This window comes from Cynocephalus volans, chromosome 1 (genome assembly GCF_027409185.1).
Source record: "Cynocephalus volans isolate mCynVol1 chromosome 1, mCynVol1.pri, whole genome shotgun sequence".
Classification (NCBI taxonomy): domain Eukaryota; kingdom Metazoa; phylum Chordata; class Mammalia; order Dermoptera; family Cynocephalidae; genus Cynocephalus; species Cynocephalus volans.
The window spans coordinates 110196261-110215899 of record NC_084460.1 but is presented as its reverse complement, the minus strand read 5'-3'; the positions used below and the strand labels follow the sequence as shown (position 1 = coordinate 110215899).

Sequence of the window (19639 nt, the reverse complement as noted above, 5' to 3'; positions counted from 1 at the left end):
AGAGGTATAAGCCATGTACCCTCAAGAGGACAATGAAAAATGTCTCTGCCCTTTAAGCACACATGGTTTGCTCCGCGACGAAACAAAACGGGGAGGACAGGGATCTACAGGATGCCCTCTTCTGGCGAAAGGTGGACTCCACCCTCCCCAATCCCCGTCCTTCGGGGTGAAGCAGGTTGCATGCCGAATTGTGTCGCCGCAGAAATGCCCGTAAGACGCCCTATGACTACAAATGAAGTTCAGAGTGCGGTAGGGTTTTGCAGGCCCGAACCTAGAAAGACAGTGGACTTTTTGTAACCTTCGGTGGACAGCGAGATCTTGAGGCACGCGCGCCGCTCCCCAGCCCGTGTCGCTGAGCGCGCGTGGTAAGTGGCCCGAGCGCCCTGCTCGCGGCCCCTGCTCCTTCGGGGACGGTTGCGCTCAAGCGCCCTTGCCCTGCAGTCTCGGATGGGAGCAATACACGCGGACAGGGTGAAACTTTACTTACACCTCCTTGGTCATGCCTGTTCCAGTCTACTCATCCCCAAACGCCGGTCGTCGCCCCACACGTTTAAAAAAACCCGCGCGCCAGGAGACCGCGCGCTCCACCGGCCGCGCGCCCGACCGGAAGTGACGCATTACGTGCCCGCGTATTCCCGGCCTGCTCTTCGCCTGCCGATCCGTGGCGGGAACTGGGGCGACTTCGGGGATCGCGGCCTCTGTAAGTCTCCTGGGCCCGTGACTCTCACACTGGGGAACAGAGCTAAGACTTCGCGACCGCCTTATCCTTTCCTTATCCCAGAAACCCCAGGAACGAGCCGGCGGCGTGCTCGCTCCGGTGACGGGCGGCTGAAAAGCCCGGGCTTGCGGGGTACCCGCACGGGAAGCCGGGTTAACAGGTGACCGGCTGGAGAAATTGCCAGCTTGCCTTCGCCTTCCCTACTCCTGCACTTGATGCCCCTGGAAGGTCTTCTACCTTCATCCCAGCTCCGCCCTAGCCACACTCTCAGACCCGGCCTGCACCCCTTGGTGAAGTGGTGGTTCCGGACATCATCTCTTCAGAGCCATGCTTAGGGCTTTATTACTGTTTAGCAGTCCGTGGCAGGGACGGAGTAATCCAGTAACGTTAAAAACCTTGGCTGCTTACAAATATTAACAGTATATTTTATTTTATTGAATATATGCCCAAATGCCAAGCACAGAACTACGTGTTTGCACACATTCTTTCGTTTAACTCAGCTGCTTTATGGAATAGGCCTTATCCCCTTTTGCAGAAGGGGAAACTTGAGTCAAATAGATGGCAGTTCATTCGCCAGATATTATGGAGCATCTAGGCACTGTTCTAGGCACTGGGGCATATGGCAGTGAAAAAAATAGAATTGCCACTAATGCTGGGGATTTTCAGCCAAGCCAAGGGTGCTTTTTTTAATCCTTGAAAACAACCTGGAAGAATGTTTACCTGAATGTTAGTAGTAGATATCTTCTGGGTAGGATTTTGTATGAATTTTTTTAATTCTTCATGCTTTTCTGCATTGTTTTGATTTGAAGGCAGGCATTGGCTCTGCCAATAAAACACGCTTTGAGCGGAGCTCTAGACCCAAGAAAAGGAGTGAAGGCTCTCATTTGTGGTCCTGGCACTCCTAATTGCTGAGTCCATTTTAGGGTAGGAGATAGAGCTAGGTCTATGACTGAAATGGGAGAGACTGTACAGGCCTATGTGCCGTTTGGCCATTTAGTGACATACTTATCAGAGCATTTGGAACTCTGAAAATTTTTTTATGACACACAGTTTATCTTTGTCATATAACTCCACTATAAATAGATCCTAAGATCCTTAAGGACTTTGGCCTCTTTTATATCCCTGTAACCCTCAGTACAATGTATTCAAAGTGTCCTAGGTCATGGGGAGATATCTTTTATTAAGTAATTATTGAATGCTTTTCCACAGGATAAGTTTGCTTTCAGGCTGTACTTCCTCATAATGATTTAAAAAAAGCTTTTCCTTTTCTGTCTTGCACCTGGTCAGGTTGAAGTAACCATGCAGGCATTTCTAAAAGGCACATCTACCACGACTAAACCACCATTGACAAAAGATCGAGGAGTACCTGCTACTGCAGGAAGCAGTGGGGAGAACAAGAAAGCCAAACCTGTTCCGTGGGTGGAAAAATAGTAAGAACGCTTTTTGTTGAAATAATTAATAAACTACCTCTCTAACCGGATCTGATCACTTTTTTTACTGAGGGGGGAATGGTTTGCTTTGTTTAGATGTTGTCCTTGGAAATTACCCAGTTATGTAATTCATGGAACCTAGGAACTGAAAGGTACCTACAATGATCTAATTTCACTTCCTGGCTATAAATTTTTGGTCAGGAGTTCTACTGAAATCCAAAAAATTTATTCTTTTCATTACTAATAGATGGAAACTGTTGAGTGTTTGTACGTTTTTGGCAAAAACACAACACTTAAAGTTGCACTTAAATAGTCAATGAAGTGATATCATGACAAGTAATTGCAACCACTGGATATAGCCTCAGGTATTATCAAGGGTTTGTAGATTACTTATAGGCCAAATAAGACTCTCATGTTTTGCTTGGCACCAACAATGCTTATGAAAATCTAGATTTTTTACATTAAAAATCATACAGGGGAACATCTAGATTTTCAGCCTCCCAGGAGATCAGGCAATACTAGGTGTAAGTTCTCGCATGAAAATTGAATATACTTGTGTACTGCTTCTCATTTTGTAAAGGTGATGTGTTTCTAAATTTGCCATAGTCCCTACTATCTTCTGTTGCCTTACACTCTGTCTTCTTCACTCTTATCTGCCTAATTCCTGCAGGTATTTGAATATGAGATCCTGCTTTACAACATAGCCTGGTTTCCCTAGAAAACATTACCTCGTATAATACCTGCCTAGCATTAACTTCATTAATTAGTAAAGTATGCATCAAAGAAGAACTTTTGGTTAGTTAACTAAGCACAAAGCCTAATCTTAGGGTTTGGAGTATAACATTGTCCTTGCTTCTCTTAAAATCACTAATTAATGATGTAAGATGAAAATTATATATTACTATACTTCAAAGTGGTTAAATTTGTTGTTTTGTTACCCCTCAATGAAGTAAATAAGTCTCCATATTTTTGTGCAGTTAGGTGATGGAAAAAATTGGAATTAACCAATTAACAACATATTAAGTATATATATGTAACTATATTAACCAAAATAGTTACCTGTCCTCAGGTTATTAAATAGTTTTCCCTTTTCAGCTTAGGTACATGATCTTATCTTGTCAAAATATAATATTACTTTCTTTTTTTGTGTATGTGGCTGGCAGGTACAGGGATTGAATCCTGGACCTTGGTGTTATCAGCATCATACTCTAACCTACTGAGCTAACCGGCCAGCCCTTAATATTACTTTCTAGGCAAGTGTTCACTTTAATTTTTAACCAGTTGGCATTTGTGGTATATAAAATAAAATCCTTTTGCTTAATTGTTATAAGCATAACAGATACAAGCAGTGCAGATGGGAAGTGGAAAACCATTTCACTCCTTTAATATATATATGCTTATGGTAAATACAAATAGGGTTTCCACCTACTTCCAATTATGAAACAGTTTCTTATTTTATTACCAATATATAAGAATTGTCATTGGTATTTTAGCAGAACCCTTAGTTCTGCTAAAATAATATACTAAATAACCTCTCCCCCCTGACCCCACCCCACAGTCGCCCAAAATGTGTGGATGAAGTTGCTTTCCAGGAAGAAGTGGTTGCAGTACTGAAAAAATCTTTAGAAGGAGCCGATGTAAGTAGCAGATGGTGTTCAGTGTCACTGAGATATTTAAGACTTAAATTCATTCACCCTCTTCTTTCCTTTATAACCTTTCACCCCCATTAAATACCATGCTGTATATACAGTAGGTCCTTACTATTTGTACAATGATGACTAGTTCAAATATTTATTGAGCATCTCCTATTCAGTCTTATGTGACATTGTTATATAGTATTCAAGTAAAGACCATTGAACAAGACAAATTAGGTGCTTTTTTTTTTTTTTTTTTTTTTTAAAAGATGACCAGTAAGGGGATCTCAACCATTGGCTTGGTGTTGTCAGCACCGTGCTCAGCCAGTGAGCCAACCGGCCATCCCTATATAGGATCAGAACCTGTGGCCTTGGTGTTATCAGCACCGCACTCTCCCAAGTGAGCCACGGGCCGGCCCTTACGTGCCTTTTTTTCATGAGCTTTTATTTCAGTGGGGAAAGACAGTATAAACAGGTAAACCAAACAAATAAATAAGATAATTATAAATAATGATGTGTGCTATAAAGAAGAGTCAGAAATTCTTTGAAAGTATAATTGCTCACCTAACCTTAGGATTTAGTTTGAACTATAATACAAAACAAAACAAAATAATGAGCATTTAATTCTGCTTATAGTACTTTGTCTCCTGCCATGATTGTGGGGTAAAATATCCTTGAGTAACTTGCATTTTAGATTATTCAGAGACAAAATAAACACATATGAGGAATTAGCAATTTAAAATTGTACTTATATATGATGAAGTGCCCAAAGTGCTTTAAGAGCTTAGTGAAGGGAGGGAGAAAATCGAAGATGAAAGTGGTATGTGGTTTTTGCTTTATTCCCAAGATTTGCTTCCTTCCCTTCAACCTGGCTGCTTTTAATTAGAGGTTGTTTTGATTTTTGCTGTCATTGTTCTCTTTTAGGAATTACACTACTAAAGTACACATACTGAAATAAATTATATTCATAAAACTTTTTTATTTAAAAGATGACCAGTAAGGGGATCTTAACTCTTGACTTGGTGTTGTCAGCACCATGCTCACCCAGTGAGCTAACCAGCCATCCCTATATGGGATCTGAACCCGGGGCCTTGGTGTTATTAGCACCACACTCTCCCGAGTGAGCCATGGGCCGGCCCATATAAAACTATTTAATACCTTTTTCTTTACTAGTGTTTGTTTTGATTTGATCGAAATACCTTTTATGTTTTAACTTTTTAACAGTATACAATTTTTATTGCATAGTACTATTTACACAGATTGGAGGACAAATCCAATTTAATTACTAGTACTTTCAGCTCTTTAGGGAAATACGGTGGGATTATGATCCTGTTCTTGACTTTATGCCATCTAACTTACGAGGCTGAATTAAGAACTTTCTTCTTTCACCTCCTGTTTAATATTTTGTGCTTCTTTTCAGACTAAATTTTATAAAAAGAGGTAGTAATTTTTAAAATTCTAGAGTAAAGGACAATAATTCATTCCTTCATTTACTTTAAATGATTTTAAAGTAGAATTATAAGAAAATTTTTTCAGAAATCAATTTTAAGAACTGGTATTCCACATACAGTTCTTGAGTGCACAACATATATGAGACAATTATATACTACAAGGTATAATAATTTTATCCTGTTTTAAAAAATTTAAATTATTGTGTATAGTTACCTGGATGAACCATTACAAGTGTTGATACACAGATCAAAATAATAGTTATAATCTTAAAAACTAAGAAGCCTAGGAGTTTCTTTGTTTTTTGTTTTTAAGTAATGAATCTCAAAATTTGTATCTTAAACTATATGTTACCAGTGTAACAGTAATGGTCTCTAATTAACATATTTGTATATATATTGGTCTGTTCATTTATTTGGCAGATATTAAGTACTGCAGTTGATGCTGAGGATATAGATATGAATAGAACAAATAAGGTTCCTGGCCTTTTTAAACCTACCAGCTAGTGACGTAGACGGACATTTTACAATTAAACCCAACAGTTAAATAAGTGATAATAAATGCAAATTGCAGCAAGTGCAACAAAGACTAAAGACAGAAAAAGAGAGAAGACCCAGTTTAGATTGGATGGTCAGAGAAGGCTTTTGACTTGTAATGCACTTAAGAGTTGGCCAGACAGAAAGAAGGGGGTCAGACTCCAGATTGTGGGAACAACATATGTGCAGGCCAGAAAGCACTTAGCTGTTGGAGGCCATTGTAAGCTGGAGCATGGAAGGTGAAGGAGATGCTAGGCAATTCATGGAAATCATTACAGGCCATGGTAAGCAGCTTCAGGTTTTTTTGTTTTTGTTCTGAGTGGAATGTGAAGCCAGTGAAGAGTAGATAGCAAGCAGAGTGGTATATGATTTAGGTGAAGAATGAATGAACAGGAAGGGGGAGTGATTAGGTGAGAGTGGAAACAAATAAACTATTGACTAGTTTCCTGTGTTCAGCAATTTCCCTACATGAAAGGACATACTGAAGAATGTACAGTTTCATAGTACAGCTCTAGAATTTAGTACATTAATCTTCACCACAGATCAGTTGCCTGCTTGATAGGAGCCAACCTAGCTCGCTCCAAGGTCTAAAAGAAGACAGCTAGTTATTTAATCTTATCCTTTCTTCTAATGAATTCTCCCTGATACATGCAGGCATCCCTACAGGGTGCATAATCATGATGTGTAATATCTTTTTTAATATGTCTTTTTCAGTCCTTTTTCCTCAGTACTGGCCAAATCCCATTACTCCTTTGGTCTATTTCCCCTTTGAAGCAGCTGACATTTTTATATAAAATCTCACCCAATTTTGAGCAAAAGAGGGGAATAGGGAACTGACAGAGCCTGGGATTCCCTTCATTTATTTGTGCCAGAATACAATTTATAAAAAATTTACTTTCTTTAGCTCCCTAATCTCTTGTTTTATGGACCACCTGGAACTGGAAAAACATCCACCATTTTGGCAGCAGCTAGAGAGCTCTTTGGGTAAGTTGAAATCAATCTTTTTTGTTGTTGTTCTTTTAGATTTGACATAAAAAATTTGTGATTTTTTTTCCCCCTTAAAATTTGCATTTGTTTTCTTTGTGGGGTTGGGTTTGTTTTTATTTTTTAATTTATTTATTAATCCCATGAGCCCATTTTGTTTCTCTCCCCCAATAAATTAGCTTGAGTACATCTTTTGTAACCTTCATTCCGAACCTCGTTCAAATGTTTGAGTGTTCCACAACACAGGGAGGCTCTGCTTTTTTTCATCACTTCAACTTTTTTGTTATGATTTCGGAGGCCAGCAGACCCAACCTATCTTCAGTCATGCTGATAGTTTCATCACCAACTAAATGATTGTGCTCACATCTGTGTAGCTATATGATGGAATCTGCTGTAGTTATATGATAGAATGGATCTGTTGTGGCTTTATGATAGAATCTTCTGTATCTGATGCTACTGTCAGTACCATCTCTTCTTGAGTTCCCCCTGCCTCTGGAGTGGCCAGGCTAGCTCCTTGCCCTCACATCTCCGGAGTGTAAGCAGATTGAGTGGTAGCTGATGCAGTATGATTCCAGGTACACCAGAAAATCTCCCTGTGAGCCACTTTCTTAGTTTCCTCTTCCTAGATTGACTGTCTTGAGTTAATAGAGGAGCCCATTAACCTAGAGATAAAAGGGCCCAGGTCTGATATCCATGAAACATGTACCAACATAGCAAAGGCTGTCTTGAATTTATCCGAATTTATATAGCCAAAGGATACATCTGAAATTCTACATATGAAAATAATTAGATGCCTCTGAAACTACCAAATGTGTAAGGATAATTAGTTATGTCAAAATGTAAAGGAAGACATAAAGAGTGAAGGTGCTGTGAGCCTAATATTTTATTTATTTGATAGCAAACTTTGTGTCTTAATAAAATAATAAAAGGGCTTTTTTTGATTATCCTACAACTCAGTCAGAGCTAAACTGAATCAGCCTTAGCAATGTAATAATAATGAAACTGGTAAGTAGTTTATTATTTTTCTGGAGTAGGTCAGTCCAGATTATGTAACATTTTCTATATCCTTTATAAAATAATGCTTGTTCTTGAACTAAAAAAATTTAATTCTAAATTATAAGTTTTACATGTAATAGTATATGTGGTTTTAAAATAGAAAATACATGCACAGAGTTTCCTAAATGTTTATGCCCATAGAAAAATTTTAAGATACCATGCTAATTAAGAAAAATAAAGACAAAACTAAATCAACTTTTTTAAAAAATTTAAACTATAAATATGTAGAAAAAACAGGGAAGTTTTAAAACAGTGGTTTGACAGGATGTGCTAATTTTTAAAATTTTCTTTTGAATTCACTACAGTGAGCATACTTTTTTTTAAAAAAACTCACTTTAAAAACTGTTCATGTTTTACATGTTTTAATCCAGTAATTTTCCTTTTTTTTTTTTTTTTTTTTGTGGCAGCTGGCCTGTGTGGGATCTGAACCTATGACCTTGATGTTGTTAAGACTGCACTCTAACCAATTTAGCTGACTGGCCCAGCCCAGTTATTTTCCTTATAGCAAGCTACCCTGTGGAAATAATCCCACTGTGTCATATTGTAACATTATTTAAAATGTTACATATTTCAAACTATGTATTTCAAACTATTGTTATGTCTAACAATAGAAGAACATCTGGTAAATTTAAGTAAATGATGGTACATTCGTAAGATGGAATGCCATATAGCCATTAAAATGGCATTTACAGTGGTTTTGATAACATGGCAAGATGTTTATTATACAACACTAAATAGAAAATTGATTTTAAGTTTTATATATTATGTAATATATATGGGTTTTTTTTAATACCTGGCAAAAAACCAAAATGTTAACTGAATGGCTTTGCAAAAAGAGAATAACAGAAGTGATTGTGTGCCTTCTATTCATATTATTTACTAGGTGGATTTTAAACTACTGCAAAGTGTGCAAATGATAAAATGTGAATTTACTTGTAAGTTTTATGTTGTTTTATATTTCATTTTGACATAGGCCTGAACTTTTTCGATTAAGAGTTCTTGAGTTAAATGCATCTGATGAACGTGGAATACAAGTAGTTCGAGAGAAAGTGAAAAATTTTGCTCAGCTCACTGTGTCAGGAAGTCGTACTGAGTAAGTAAACTTGCGTTCTCTTCTCCATAGCATGTCGTATATTTATTTTAAATAATGTGTTTCTGCCAAATTTTCAACTCTTTTCATGACTTTTCCACTATAACTAGTTTTAAGTTGTTTAGTTGTCAGAGTGTTCTCATTGATATTTTGTCTAAGGAGTATTTATTAATCAAATAGGATAGTTTAATGGTATACACACTCATAATTAAGAAAAAAAAATGTTACCTTTCCTTTCTGTCACATATTTTAAGCTTCATTGTATATTTCATAGTTAGGGTGACCATATAAGTTCTTGTTCAGACTGGGACATTTTTAGAGTGGAAGGAAATATTATTAATAATTAAAATAGGGCTGCCCTGACTGAAGTATACAGGGATTTAGTCAACTACTTATACTCTTTAGGTGGCATAGTTTCAAGATTAAATTTTTAGTATCTGGGCATACATCAGGGCACACTTCAAAATTTGTAAAAAGTGAATGGCTAATTTTTATATTCACCTCGAACTGATAACGTAATCACAACCTCTTGTAGCACCCAGTTTCCTCTTATGTTAAATGAAGACTGGGTTGTGGACCAAAAAACCTCTGAGATCCCTTCCACCTTTAATATTTGAAGTCTGTTTTCTTGATAAAATTTTCATCCAATTGTTTAATGTCACTTTTGGTGGGAGAAAAAACTTCAATGGCAGATTACCAAAAATCAACGTACAGAAAGTAAAAACCCACAAAATGGGAGAAAATATTTACAAGCCATATATCTGAAAACAGACTTATATCTGGAATATATAAAGAACTCTTAAAACTCAATAATAAAAACAAGTAACCCTCTTAAAAAATGGGCAAAGGATCTGAATAGATATTTCTCCAAAGAAGATACACAGATGGTCAGTAAGCACATGAAAAGATACTCATCAACATCATTAGCTGTTAGGGAAATGAAAATCAAAACCACAATGAGATGAACACTGTATACCTACTAGGATGACTATAATCAAAAACACAGAAAATAAGTATTGGCAAGGACGTGGAGAAATGTAAAACTCATATACATTGCTGGTTGGAATGTAAAAAGGTGGAACATCTTAGAAAACAGTTTGGCATTTCCTCTAAAAGATAAGCAGAGTTACCATATGACCCAGGTATATACTCACAAGAAATGAAAACATACACCTGCTCAAAAACATGTAAACAATTGTCCATAGCAGAAGTTTTCCTTATAGCCCAAACACAGAAATAACCCAAATGTCCAGCTGATTAATGGATGAATAAAATGTGTTACATCCACTTGCTATATTATTCAGTAGTGAAAAGGAATGAAGCAATGACCCATGCTACAACATGGATGAACCTCGAAAACATTAAGAAGCCAGCCACAGAAGACCACATATTATATGAATCCTTTTATATGCAATGTCCAGAACAGGAAATTCTATAGAGGCAAAAAGGAGACTAGTGATTATGTAGAGCTGGGAGAGTTGGGGGAGAATAGTGATGATGAAAATGTTCTAAAATTAGATTGTGGTGATGATTGCACAACTCTGTGAATATATTATACACTTTGAATGGGTGAATTGTATGATATGTGTATTATATCCCAACAAAGCTGTTAAAAACAATGTACATATTAATAATGTTCAACTCTTATGTGTTTCTCTAAATCAGTGGCAAGCCATGTCCTCCTTTTAAGATTGTGATTCTGGACGAAGCAGATTCTATGACCTCAGCTGCTCAGGCAGCTTTAAGACGAACCATGGAGAAAGAGTCTAAAACCACCAGATTCTGTCTCATCTGTAACTATGTCAGTCGGTATGTATATTGCCCTGAAGATAAATTATTTTGATAACCCCAATTAGGGTAAGAAAACATTTAAATTTTTCAAGGCTACATTAATTTCTCCTTCATCAAATCTTGGTTTTTTTCTTGATAAAAATGCATTTTTCTGGGGAAATTCTTTCTTTAGACACCAGCTTGTTTTCCAATCTTTTACAGAATAATTGAACCCCTGACCTCTAGATGTTCAAAATTCCGTTTCAAGCCTCTGTCAGATAAAATTCAACAGCAGCGGTTACTAGACATTGCTGAGAAGGAAAATGTCAAAATTAGCAATGAGGTAATTACTACTTATTATTATTATAATTACTAATTCCTTTGATGAACGCATATGAAGAGGCCCTGAAATACTTAAATGTGTGTTGCTTCAATCATAATGCCAGATCTTCAGTCATACTTGAGCTAAATGAGCAAAGCTAGTTGAAATGTCTAGGAATTACAAGGTTTAGTTTAGCTTTTCTTTTGCTTTTTGGGTTAATATTTGTTAATATTTTAATGACCCAAAACTGAGGTGTATTTCATACAAATAATGCAAATTCTACAACAAATCTCTGCATAATGACAAGATTTTAGTCTCCTGGCTAATACTCCATTTCAGGTGATAGAATATACATCTGTCTCTGCAAATTTCGGAGGCAAGAAACCTCTTCTCTGTCCTACCATTGGACTGATGCTGTCTCCATGAATTCTGTAGGAATGATATTACCCTCAAAACAAATAAATGTTATGTTTACAAATTAACTGAAAGCTAAAATAGTGTTTTTCACTCTTCATTAAAGTCAAAAAGCCTTAGCTATCATAGTTTAAAAACAACTCTTTCTCTTCAGGGAATAGCTTATCTTGTTAAAGTGTCAGAAGGAGACCTAAGAAAAGCCATTACATTTCTTCAAAGTGCTACTCGATTAACAGGTGGAAAAGAGGTCACAGAGCAAGTGATCACAGACATTGCTGGGGTAAGCACTGAATAGTCTGAAATTCTTTTGTCCTTTTTTCGTGGCTTTTAGAAAATCTTCATCCAGTATATACTGACTGCTTATTATATTGCCAAGTACTGTACTAAAAGTGTGGTAAGGAAGTATCAGAATGCATCAGGGAGGAGGTAACACTGACTTGAGCACTGACATGTCAGGCATGTAAAAGACATCAAGAAAAAACACTACTTTCGATTCTTACATTTCTAGGAAGTAAATGGTGTTTTTGAAGCAGTTAAGTCATTTCCAGTAGATATCCTATTCTTACGCAGAAAACCCATTCTGCCAAAGGGCCATATATAAAATAAACAAAAGGTATATCCAAGTTACACAAATCATTTTTAAAGAAAATATCACACCTGCCTTTGGATACTTAAGTCAGAACTCACCTCAGAATCACTACCTTCAAAACTCTGTTCTCAAAGTAGCACTTTTCAGATACTTGTTTCATACAGTGGCAAGACTAATAGCATCAGTCCTCTTAACTTTCTGCTTATTGTAGACTTTTTAAACCAGTCTCTGCTAGTGGCATCTTTACATGGAGAACAATTAGTAGTAAGTACATTCTTAAAAAAATAAAAATTTTCAGGGCTGGCCAGTTAGCTCACTTGGTCAAAGGTGGCGCTGATACCAGGGTCAAGGGTTCAGATATCCCTTGAAGACCAGAAATCATTTTCAATTGATTTGGCTGATTTTTGCCACTGCTCTGATTGGCTATGGCCCCTGGGGTATCTCAGGGTAAAAGGAAGGGTGAGTAGGTTTCACAAGTGAGAACTTTTAATACCCAGTGACCAGGAGGAGCTGTTCATGTATGGGCCCAAACTTGGAAAGAAATGTATTTCACAAAAGAGCCAGTAGAGGACTTAGCACACTACCCTGTTTGCTGTGTGGTGACTGGACTGAAAACACTGCATGGAGTCCACTTTGGTCCTTTTCCAGTTCTCACTTTGCCTTCCTAACTATGCAAGGATATCAGGATAACGTCCTGTGCTACAGGCCTTTAGTTTTCTTTCGGACACAGTAAGCTACCCAAGCCTGGAACAGAAGAGAGTTGGTGGAATAACTGGCAGAGGGAAATGTTCAAATTGTTTCCAACTATCATCTTTAAGACTTTACATTTCAGGTAGTATCAGCTAAGACAATTAATGACATATTTGCTGCATGTCAGAGTGGCTCTTTCGACAAACTAGAAGCTGTGGTAAAGGTAAGTAAATTCAATTTACTAACTTTGGGGAAAGGAAAATTAAGTTATACCAAATATCAAATTTTTTTTATTACAGGACCTAATAGATGAGGGTCATGCAGCAACTCAGCTTGTAAGTCAACTTCATGATGCAGTGGTAGAAAATGACCTTTCTGATAAACAGAAGTCCATCATTACAGAAAAACTTGCTGTAAGTAGCTACTTTGCAGATGTAAAAATATTCAGCTATACCTGAGGGAAATTGTATTCACTTTTTATTTTCTTATAGGAAGTTGATAAATGCCTAGCAGATGGTGCGGATGAATACCTGCAATTGATCAGTCTTTGTGCAACTGTGATGCAGCAGTTAACTCAGAATTGTTAAATGTTATCTTTGTAAATATGGGTTTATAATAAAAACCGAAGCACCTTTAAAGTGAATATACAATTTATTTAACATTCAAACTTCATTAAGACATGTGCAATATGGCAATTTACTGGGGGTTTAACCCTACCTAGGATATGATTGCTTGCTGGGGCTTAGCAACAGGGTCCAGTTCACACTTAGCACTAATTAAATACTTTATTGAATAAATACAATACCAAACAAGGCATTCAAATGCTTTCAAAAAAAAAAAGGAAAAAAAAATCAATTTTAAAGGCCTTTCTATTCAGGCTAATGACAAACACAATAAAGGCAGATATGCTAGTTTAACATAATTGGCTGATTTTATACAGCACTTATATCTTTTAGTCCACAAGTATATTATTAAATGATAGAGAACATCTAATACAACCATTTCTACAGAACTAGGAAATAAATTTCTAAGAAAGAAAGATTTTACAGACCCCATCTTTATACCCACCCCAACAGTCTAACTCTAAAGAGGATAAAGCCAATGACTTTCCTCACAAGAGCTTACGACTAATGTCGCTTTGCTATCAAAATCTGTATTTCTGATCCGTTATGAGCATTGAGACAAGATTCAAATATTCCCAAAGAAAGAAGCACAATGCACGTTGTGATCGCCTATTCAGCAACAGCGAGCACTGCATTCAAAACTATCTCATCCCAGGAATTAAATAAGGTCAGCCACATTCATGGGCATTTCCTCCACTGTAGTATTGTAGAAAGTCTCAATGTCACGAAGAATCCTCTTGTCTTCTTCAGTAACAAAGTTTATAGCCACACCTTTCCTCCCAAATCGACCCCCTCTGCCAATTCTGTGTAAGAAAAAGAAATCAGCAATCAGAATGATACTTCTCATGTACTGAATGAACTAATGAATATGACGATCCACTTGTTAACCATCAGCTGCTGTTTACTTATCAAGGTTATACTTCGCGCTTCTAAATGGAGCACTAAGCTGCTAATCACAATATCTAGAGAAAAAAATCTTCCTTTGCAGTTAGTGCCAAAAGGATTCAAGGCTTGTCTGGCTGCAAAATGAGATTTTATCAGGCGTCTTGAGCATTATTATAAAGCAGATGACAGTATCATGTTTGGGGTAGTGAAATTAAAGCCCATACCAAAGTGGGCCAGCAAAGAGCAGATGACAGCCTGGGACAGATGTAAACACCAGGGATAAAACAAAAGAAGTTATGTAATCCATTTCGACGCACTTCTGGAACTGTAAACTGTAAACACAAATGCTTCAAGGTTAACTATTTTCTAAAACTTACAACTTTTTTCCAGTGGGAAAACATATTTGGTATGGTAACCCAAACTTATCACTGCTTTTTTTTTGCTCAGTTTCACACGTTATAACTCAAATTACTCAAACGTGTTCACCTCCAAGACAGCTCTCTACCTTCCTGATTAGAAACCAGACAATACAAAACCACCTAACAGAAAAACTCCCTAACAAATGCTAATATTCAATATGCCTTGGCTGGAGCAACTTAAAATATCAAATAATCATGACAAAAGAAAAACAAATATAAATACCGACTCGCTCTTTATTCAAACAGTGTGCTGTTTCGCTTATGATTCCACGTCCTAAATTACGTCAACGCCGTTTCTGAGCGCCATCTCGTCATCAACTGCTGCTATCGACTCCTGTATTTTTTAAAAAGTCTTTTTTTACATCATATAACAAAGTACAATTCAATTTATTTAGGGATAAAGCCACTAAAACTAAACCAGGGATCACTCAAATTGCTACCAGGCGACACCAAGAAAATCCCAACTATAAAAGAATCACCAAGAAAAAGCACATGGACAACACGAGCATCGCTAAAAATAGAGCTCAAACATAAGCTAAGACCAAAAGATCTAAAAAAAAGCAAACTGATCTGTCCACAATCTCTGTAACATTTACAAGTTTTCCCACTTTGTTCTGATCAGTCTTCCCAAGTATGATTTTAATTACATCTTACTAAGTTACTATGTCTCTATTACTGAGTCTTTTTACTAATTTGACATTACCTTTCATACAAATCACAGTAGAAAAGCAATACATGAATGTATTTCACCAACATTCAGTCAAGATGCAGTCTTCTCACCTGTGAATATAGTTTTCACGATTGGTAGGAAGATCATAGTTTATAACCAAAGACACTTGTTGCACATCAATTCCACGAGCCTGAAATATAACAGCATATGTTCAAAATTCTAATTAAAAAACTGAACACCTCTCTGTAATGTAGGCCACAAAATAGTAGTGAACTATATAAAGTGGTATAAGCTCACTGTGGAGTGTGGTCTTTATTCTCCCAAATAGCCAAAAGTTGGTAAAGGTTACCAAAAACCTTCCCCTGCAAGAATTAACTTTTGGTAGATTAAGGAGATCAGTAAGAGACTTACTTACCAACAAGTCAGTAGTGATCAGAACACGGCTTGACCCTGATCGAAATTCTCTCATAATAACATCTCTCTCCTTCTGGTCCATGTCACCGTGCTGCAAAAATTAACAAAACTTAATTCAAGAATCACCAGTCAGGTCAACATTTAACTTTATCAGCATGTATGAGACCAAGCGTCCCTGGCTGCTACAAGAGTACAGCAGACAGGTATAGTTAAGAAACAACCTTATTTTGAGCAGGGGGAACGACAACACAGCACTTAGCAGCTATATTGTAGTCTAAATCCTGCTTTAAAAGAATTAGATATTTTAATTAGAACACCTCTTACCAGAGCAGAAACTGTGAAGTCCCTGGCATGCATTTTCTCAGTGAGCCAGTCCACTTTGCGCCTTGTATTGAGAAAAATAACAGCCTGCGTAATGGTCAGTGTCTCATACAAGTCACAAAGTGTATCCAACTTCCATTCCTATGGTATTTCAAAGAGAAAGTGCTTAGTCAGTTTTCAATTTTCAGTTGTTAGAAATTGTTAGATCTAAATTCATTGTTGGGTCTAGATTCATTCTGTTAGATCTACATATTGCACCAAATCTTAAGACAAAGGACACTGGACATTAAGAAAGAGGTCCACCCCAGTCTTTACAACCTAGTGCAGTTACTTTTCTTCTTGTGTGTACTCTGCTAGCATTATTACAAAAACCAAGACATGGTCCTAGTTTCTGCAATTTTAGCACAGTGCTTATACAAGAAGGTAACACATGCCTGGCTACATTTTTTATATAACAATTCTGTAAATTACCTCTCTTTCAACATTAATATAAAATTGTTTAATTCCTTCAAGGGTCAATTCTTCTTTCTTCACTAGAATTCGAATTGGATCTCTCATGAATTTTTTGGTCACTTCCAGGACATCAGTTGGCATTGTGGCAGAAAGCAACACAACCTTGAAAAAAGAAAACAATTATGCTGTCGTAGCACAGCTTTCACAGCAATACTCAAGGAAAAGTGTTTGAGACCAAGCGTCTTACTATGGAATGGAGCTAGACATAGATAGTTATGTAGCAAATGCTTTAAGCAAGGGGAACGACAATATTAACACTTCAGTTATACTGTAACAGTACCTGCATTAAACCAAACCTCCAGCTATAAGAGAGGATTAAATTAAGCTTACCTGAATACTGGTATTTAATTTTTGGAAAATCTCATAGATTTGATCTTTAAATCCTCGGCTCAACATTTCATCTGCTTCATCCAAAACAAACATTTTGATCCATTTTGGAGCTGTTAAAAACAAAGTCATACTATCATCTCTACATTTTCAGAGATATTATTTCTATAATAGCAAGTACAAATTACACTTAAAGACAATACTTACAAAGATATCTTCTGTTTAACATATCAAACACTCTCCCTGGTGTACCAACAACAATATGTGGTGCTTCTGCCTGCAGTTTTTGCATTTCATTTCGAACATTTGTTCCACCAATGCAGGCATGACAAGTGGCTCCCATATAATCTCCAAGTGCCAAAATTACCTTTTGGATCTAAAATCCGAAAATCTAAAGTTATTGTCCTGCAGAATTACAGGCTCTATAACTAACTTCCAAAGCATATGGCAAATATCAGGTCTGCCAACAGCTTTTACACATGCACAGCACAAAACTTCCAAGCTTAAAATGCAGACTGACCTAACTGCTTCAAGGTAATATTCTCTAAATGTCTTTCTCATGCCTCAAACTTGGGATCCTGTTGCCCCAGATATCAATTCGGCAATTAAAGAACTATTAACATTTCCTACATTATCCTTCACTGCATAGACAGGTGTAAACAGTGAAACAAGTTCTGTAATTACAGGTTGGGCAAATGATAAGTTTTCTCCCACAGGGTACTGGGCCTTAGATATTCTTAACCTTAATAAAGCCTACAGCTTTATTAGGAAGATTTTCTTCAAAGCCAATATAGCAGTGAGCTTTGAAACATGGCATGCAACAGATGCATCACGAACTACTGAGACAGTCAAATGGTCAACATGTCACTGCAGTTTTCATGTTGCACAACTGCATTCCAACTTAAGAAAATGAGTATGCATCTAGTCCACCCTAAACAGAAAGCTCTGAATTCTCAATATTGGTATACAACCCTACACACCATACCTGCACACCCAGTCCCTAGTTACATTACAACAAAAACTCCCTGCATGCATGGACAATTAAAGGAGGGCTCAAATACGACCAATTTATACTAAGTTTTAAATTCTTCACAGTTGTGAAACCTGAAACCTATGCAACACGCAAGCAGTTTTTTTTGAACTACACTATCAATACCTGTTGAGCCAGTTCTCTGGTGGGGGCCAATACTAGTGCCTGGGTCTCCTTGAACTCAATCTCCAACTGTTGCAGGATGGAAATAGCAAATGTGGCTGTCTTGCCAGTACCTGACTGAGCTTGAGCAATCACATCATACCCTAAAAAAAGTAGGATACATATTTACCGATCCCACATCAAATCGTCACTTCTACTTCACACCATGTATTCCATTTGGAACACGAATTATGCCCAAATAATCAAGTGATCAGCAATGAGTATTCTCTTCATTTCAGGTCAGTCCCGAAAGATGATTGATTGCCATCATTTCACTTTAAGGAATACAAATAGGTGCTAGTCCCCCAGAGGTTACTTTCCCTTTTATAGTCTAAGTCTATGTAGAACAGTGAATCTATTTTTTCAAAATGCAAACGAGATTTCTTTTACCTTTAATACAAGGAATAATAGCTCTCTGCTGAATAGCGGAAGGCTTCTCAAAACCATAAGCATAAATGCCCCGAAGAAGAGACTCCTTTAAATTCATATCATCAAAGTTATCAACAATCTCATTCCAGTTGCTCTGTAAGTTTAAAAAATAAATTTAAAAAGGAATAAATGAGATGAACAAACTCACCTTTCCAGAGCTTCAAAATCCACACCCATTTCTTACCTCGATGACACCATCGGGGTCCATTCCCTCTGGCCCGCCATGTTCTCTGCTGACAAAAATACCGCAGTTAGACAACCTCCCTTTCCACGCCACCTCAACAGCACCTCCAAGGGATAACCCTTTATGACCCGTCTCATCACATTACCCTCCCCTATACGTGTACACTTCCTGAAAGAGCAAACGAAGCCGGCGGTGCAGGGCACAGAACGTCCTGGGACACTTCCCTAAAGATGGAAGGCTGTGTACGCTCCGAAAGCCGGCCGCAGGAACACCAGCCCCTGCCCCTCAGGCCGGGGCCCTCACGTTTCGGCAGTGGAGTCTCGCGAGAGTTCCACGAGCCGAGCTCCGCCCCTAACACTGCGCAAGCCGGGGTGATTGACGCGGCGGGCAGACCTGCCGAAGGCTATGCCAACCGTTCGCCGGCACCCCCGTTGCCGAGCCATTCCCGTTGCTTTCTAGCGGTGGCGACTGGATGCTGCTGCCCCTCTCCCCCCCTTAGCTAGAGCCTAGGACCCCAACTCGCGCCGCTGGCCACAAGTAAAGCTTCGGGACCCAGTTACACCGTACCGACTGCAGACTGCGCCACCGCTTTTAACTAAATGTTTGCCGCGTTCCGCACACGGAAGGGGAAATGGCTCAGATTTCAAAATGTCTTTAGTAGGAAGAACACCTTTTAATCATTCCATTTTCGCACCTTGTCCTGTCTCCCCACAATCCGGGACCCTACCCATCATGGAAGCTTCCCGAACGACACGAGTGCTGTACCCCAAAGAAACGCTCATGAATCCGGAGTTTCCCTGCCTCCAAGTCATCCACTACAATCTCCCCTGGCGCCACATGACCTTCACTACTGGACACTAACACCGAGAGAGCGCCATACCTGTTGTAATCCGCAGAGCCACCAGACATGATCCGAAAAGCCACTCAGCTCCCGACTGAAAAGACAGCAGAACCCCACCACCCGTTTTTTATAGTCTCGC

At 38.0% G+C, this 19639-nt stretch overlaps 2 protein-coding genes and 4 non-coding genes across 9 annotated transcripts; 1 reads left to right on the top strand and 5 right to left on the bottom strand.

The window, feature by feature from the left end:
* Nucleotides 1-651: 651 nt before the first annotated feature.
* On the top strand, nt 652-13320 carry RFC4 (replication factor C subunit 4). 2 transcript variants are annotated; one of them, XM_063097338.1, is made up of 11 exons: nt 652-700; nt 2006-2148; nt 3707-3785; nt 6672-6751; nt 8781-8900; nt 10563-10706; nt 10890-11010; nt 11558-11683; nt 12825-12905; nt 12982-13095; nt 13174-13320. In XM_063097338.1, the coding sequence occupies exons 2-11, from the start codon at nt 2018-2020 to the stop codon at nt 13267-13269; spliced, it is 1092 nt and encodes a 363-aa protein (XP_062953408.1). In that variant the 5' UTR covers nt 652-700; nt 2006-2017; the 3' UTR covers nt 13270-13320. The 2 variants fall into 2 exon arrangements, with proteins under 2 accessions (XP_062953408.1, XP_062953417.1); XM_063097347.1 differs by lacking the exon at nt 12825-12905.
* Nucleotides 13315-19639, bottom strand: EIF4A2 (eukaryotic translation initiation factor 4A2). 3 transcript variants are annotated; one of them, XR_010023626.1, is made up of 12 exons: nt 19540-19599; nt 18660-18708; nt 18437-18569; nt 18011-18150; nt 17062-17230; nt 16858-16967; nt 16486-16629; nt 16018-16155; nt 15695-15784; nt 15390-15469; nt 14833-14943; nt 14018-14108 (listed from the first exon to the last, which is right to left on the bottom strand). XR_010023626.1 is itself a non-coding variant. In XM_063097324.1 (11 exons), exons 1-11 carry the CDS (start codon nt 19566-19568, stop codon nt 13964-13966), a joined length of 1224 nt encoding a protein of 407 aa, XP_062953394.1. In that variant the 5' UTR covers nt 19569-19639; the 3' UTR covers nt 13315-13963. The 3 variants fall into 3 exon arrangements, 2 of the variants coding, with proteins under 2 accessions (XP_062953394.1, XP_062953387.1); XM_063097324.1 differs by lacking the exon at nt 14833-14943 and having other exon boundaries at nt 13315-14108; nt 18660-18705; nt 19540-19639; XM_063097317.1 differs by lacking the exon at nt 14833-14943 and having other exon boundaries at nt 13315-14108; nt 19540-19598.
* Nucleotides 15527-15664, bottom strand: LOC134365745 (small nucleolar RNA SNORA4). Its single transcript, XR_010022165.1, has one exon. It is a non-coding gene; the product is annotated as a small nucleolar RNA SNORA4 (small nucleolar RNA).
* Nucleotides 15849-15980, bottom strand: LOC134365664 (small nucleolar RNA SNORA63). The gene has a single exon (XR_010022142.1). It is a non-coding gene; the product is annotated as a small nucleolar RNA SNORA63 (small nucleolar RNA).
* LOC134365993 (small nucleolar RNA SNORA81) lies at nt 16262-16439 on the bottom strand. Its single transcript, XR_010022225.1, has one exon. It is a non-coding gene; the product is annotated as a small nucleolar RNA SNORA81 (small nucleolar RNA).
* LOC134366021 (small nucleolar RNA SNORD2) lies at nt 18252-18324 on the bottom strand. Its single transcript, XR_010022234.1, has one exon. It is a non-coding gene; the product is annotated as a small nucleolar RNA SNORD2 (small nucleolar RNA).

Bases quoted from the DNA above. Each gene is read 5' to 3' on its own strand.
- RFC4 (XM_063097338.1), top strand. From the start codon at position 2,018: ATGCAGGCATTTCTAAAAGGCACATCTACCACGACTAAACCACCATTG. The intron at 6,752-8,780 runs GTAAGTTGAAAT...ATTTTGACATAG, and splicing joins GCAGCTAGAGAGCTCTTTGG to GCCTGAACTTTTTCGATTAA. The intron at 12,906-12,981 runs GTAAGTAAATTC...TTTTTATTACAG, and splicing joins AACTAGAAGCTGTGGTAAAG to GACCTAATAGATGAGGGTCA.
- EIF4A2 (XM_063097317.1), bottom strand. From the start codon at position 19,568: ATGTCTGGTGGCTCTGCGGATTACAACAG. The intron at 15,470-15,694 runs GTAAGTAAGTCT...GTTATATTTCAG, and splicing joins TGATCACTACTGACTTGTTG to GCTCGTGGAATTGATGTGCA. The intron at 14,109-15,389 runs GTGAGAAGACTG...TTTCTTACACAG, and splicing joins CGTGAAAACTATATTCACAG to AATTGGCAGAGGGGGTCGAT.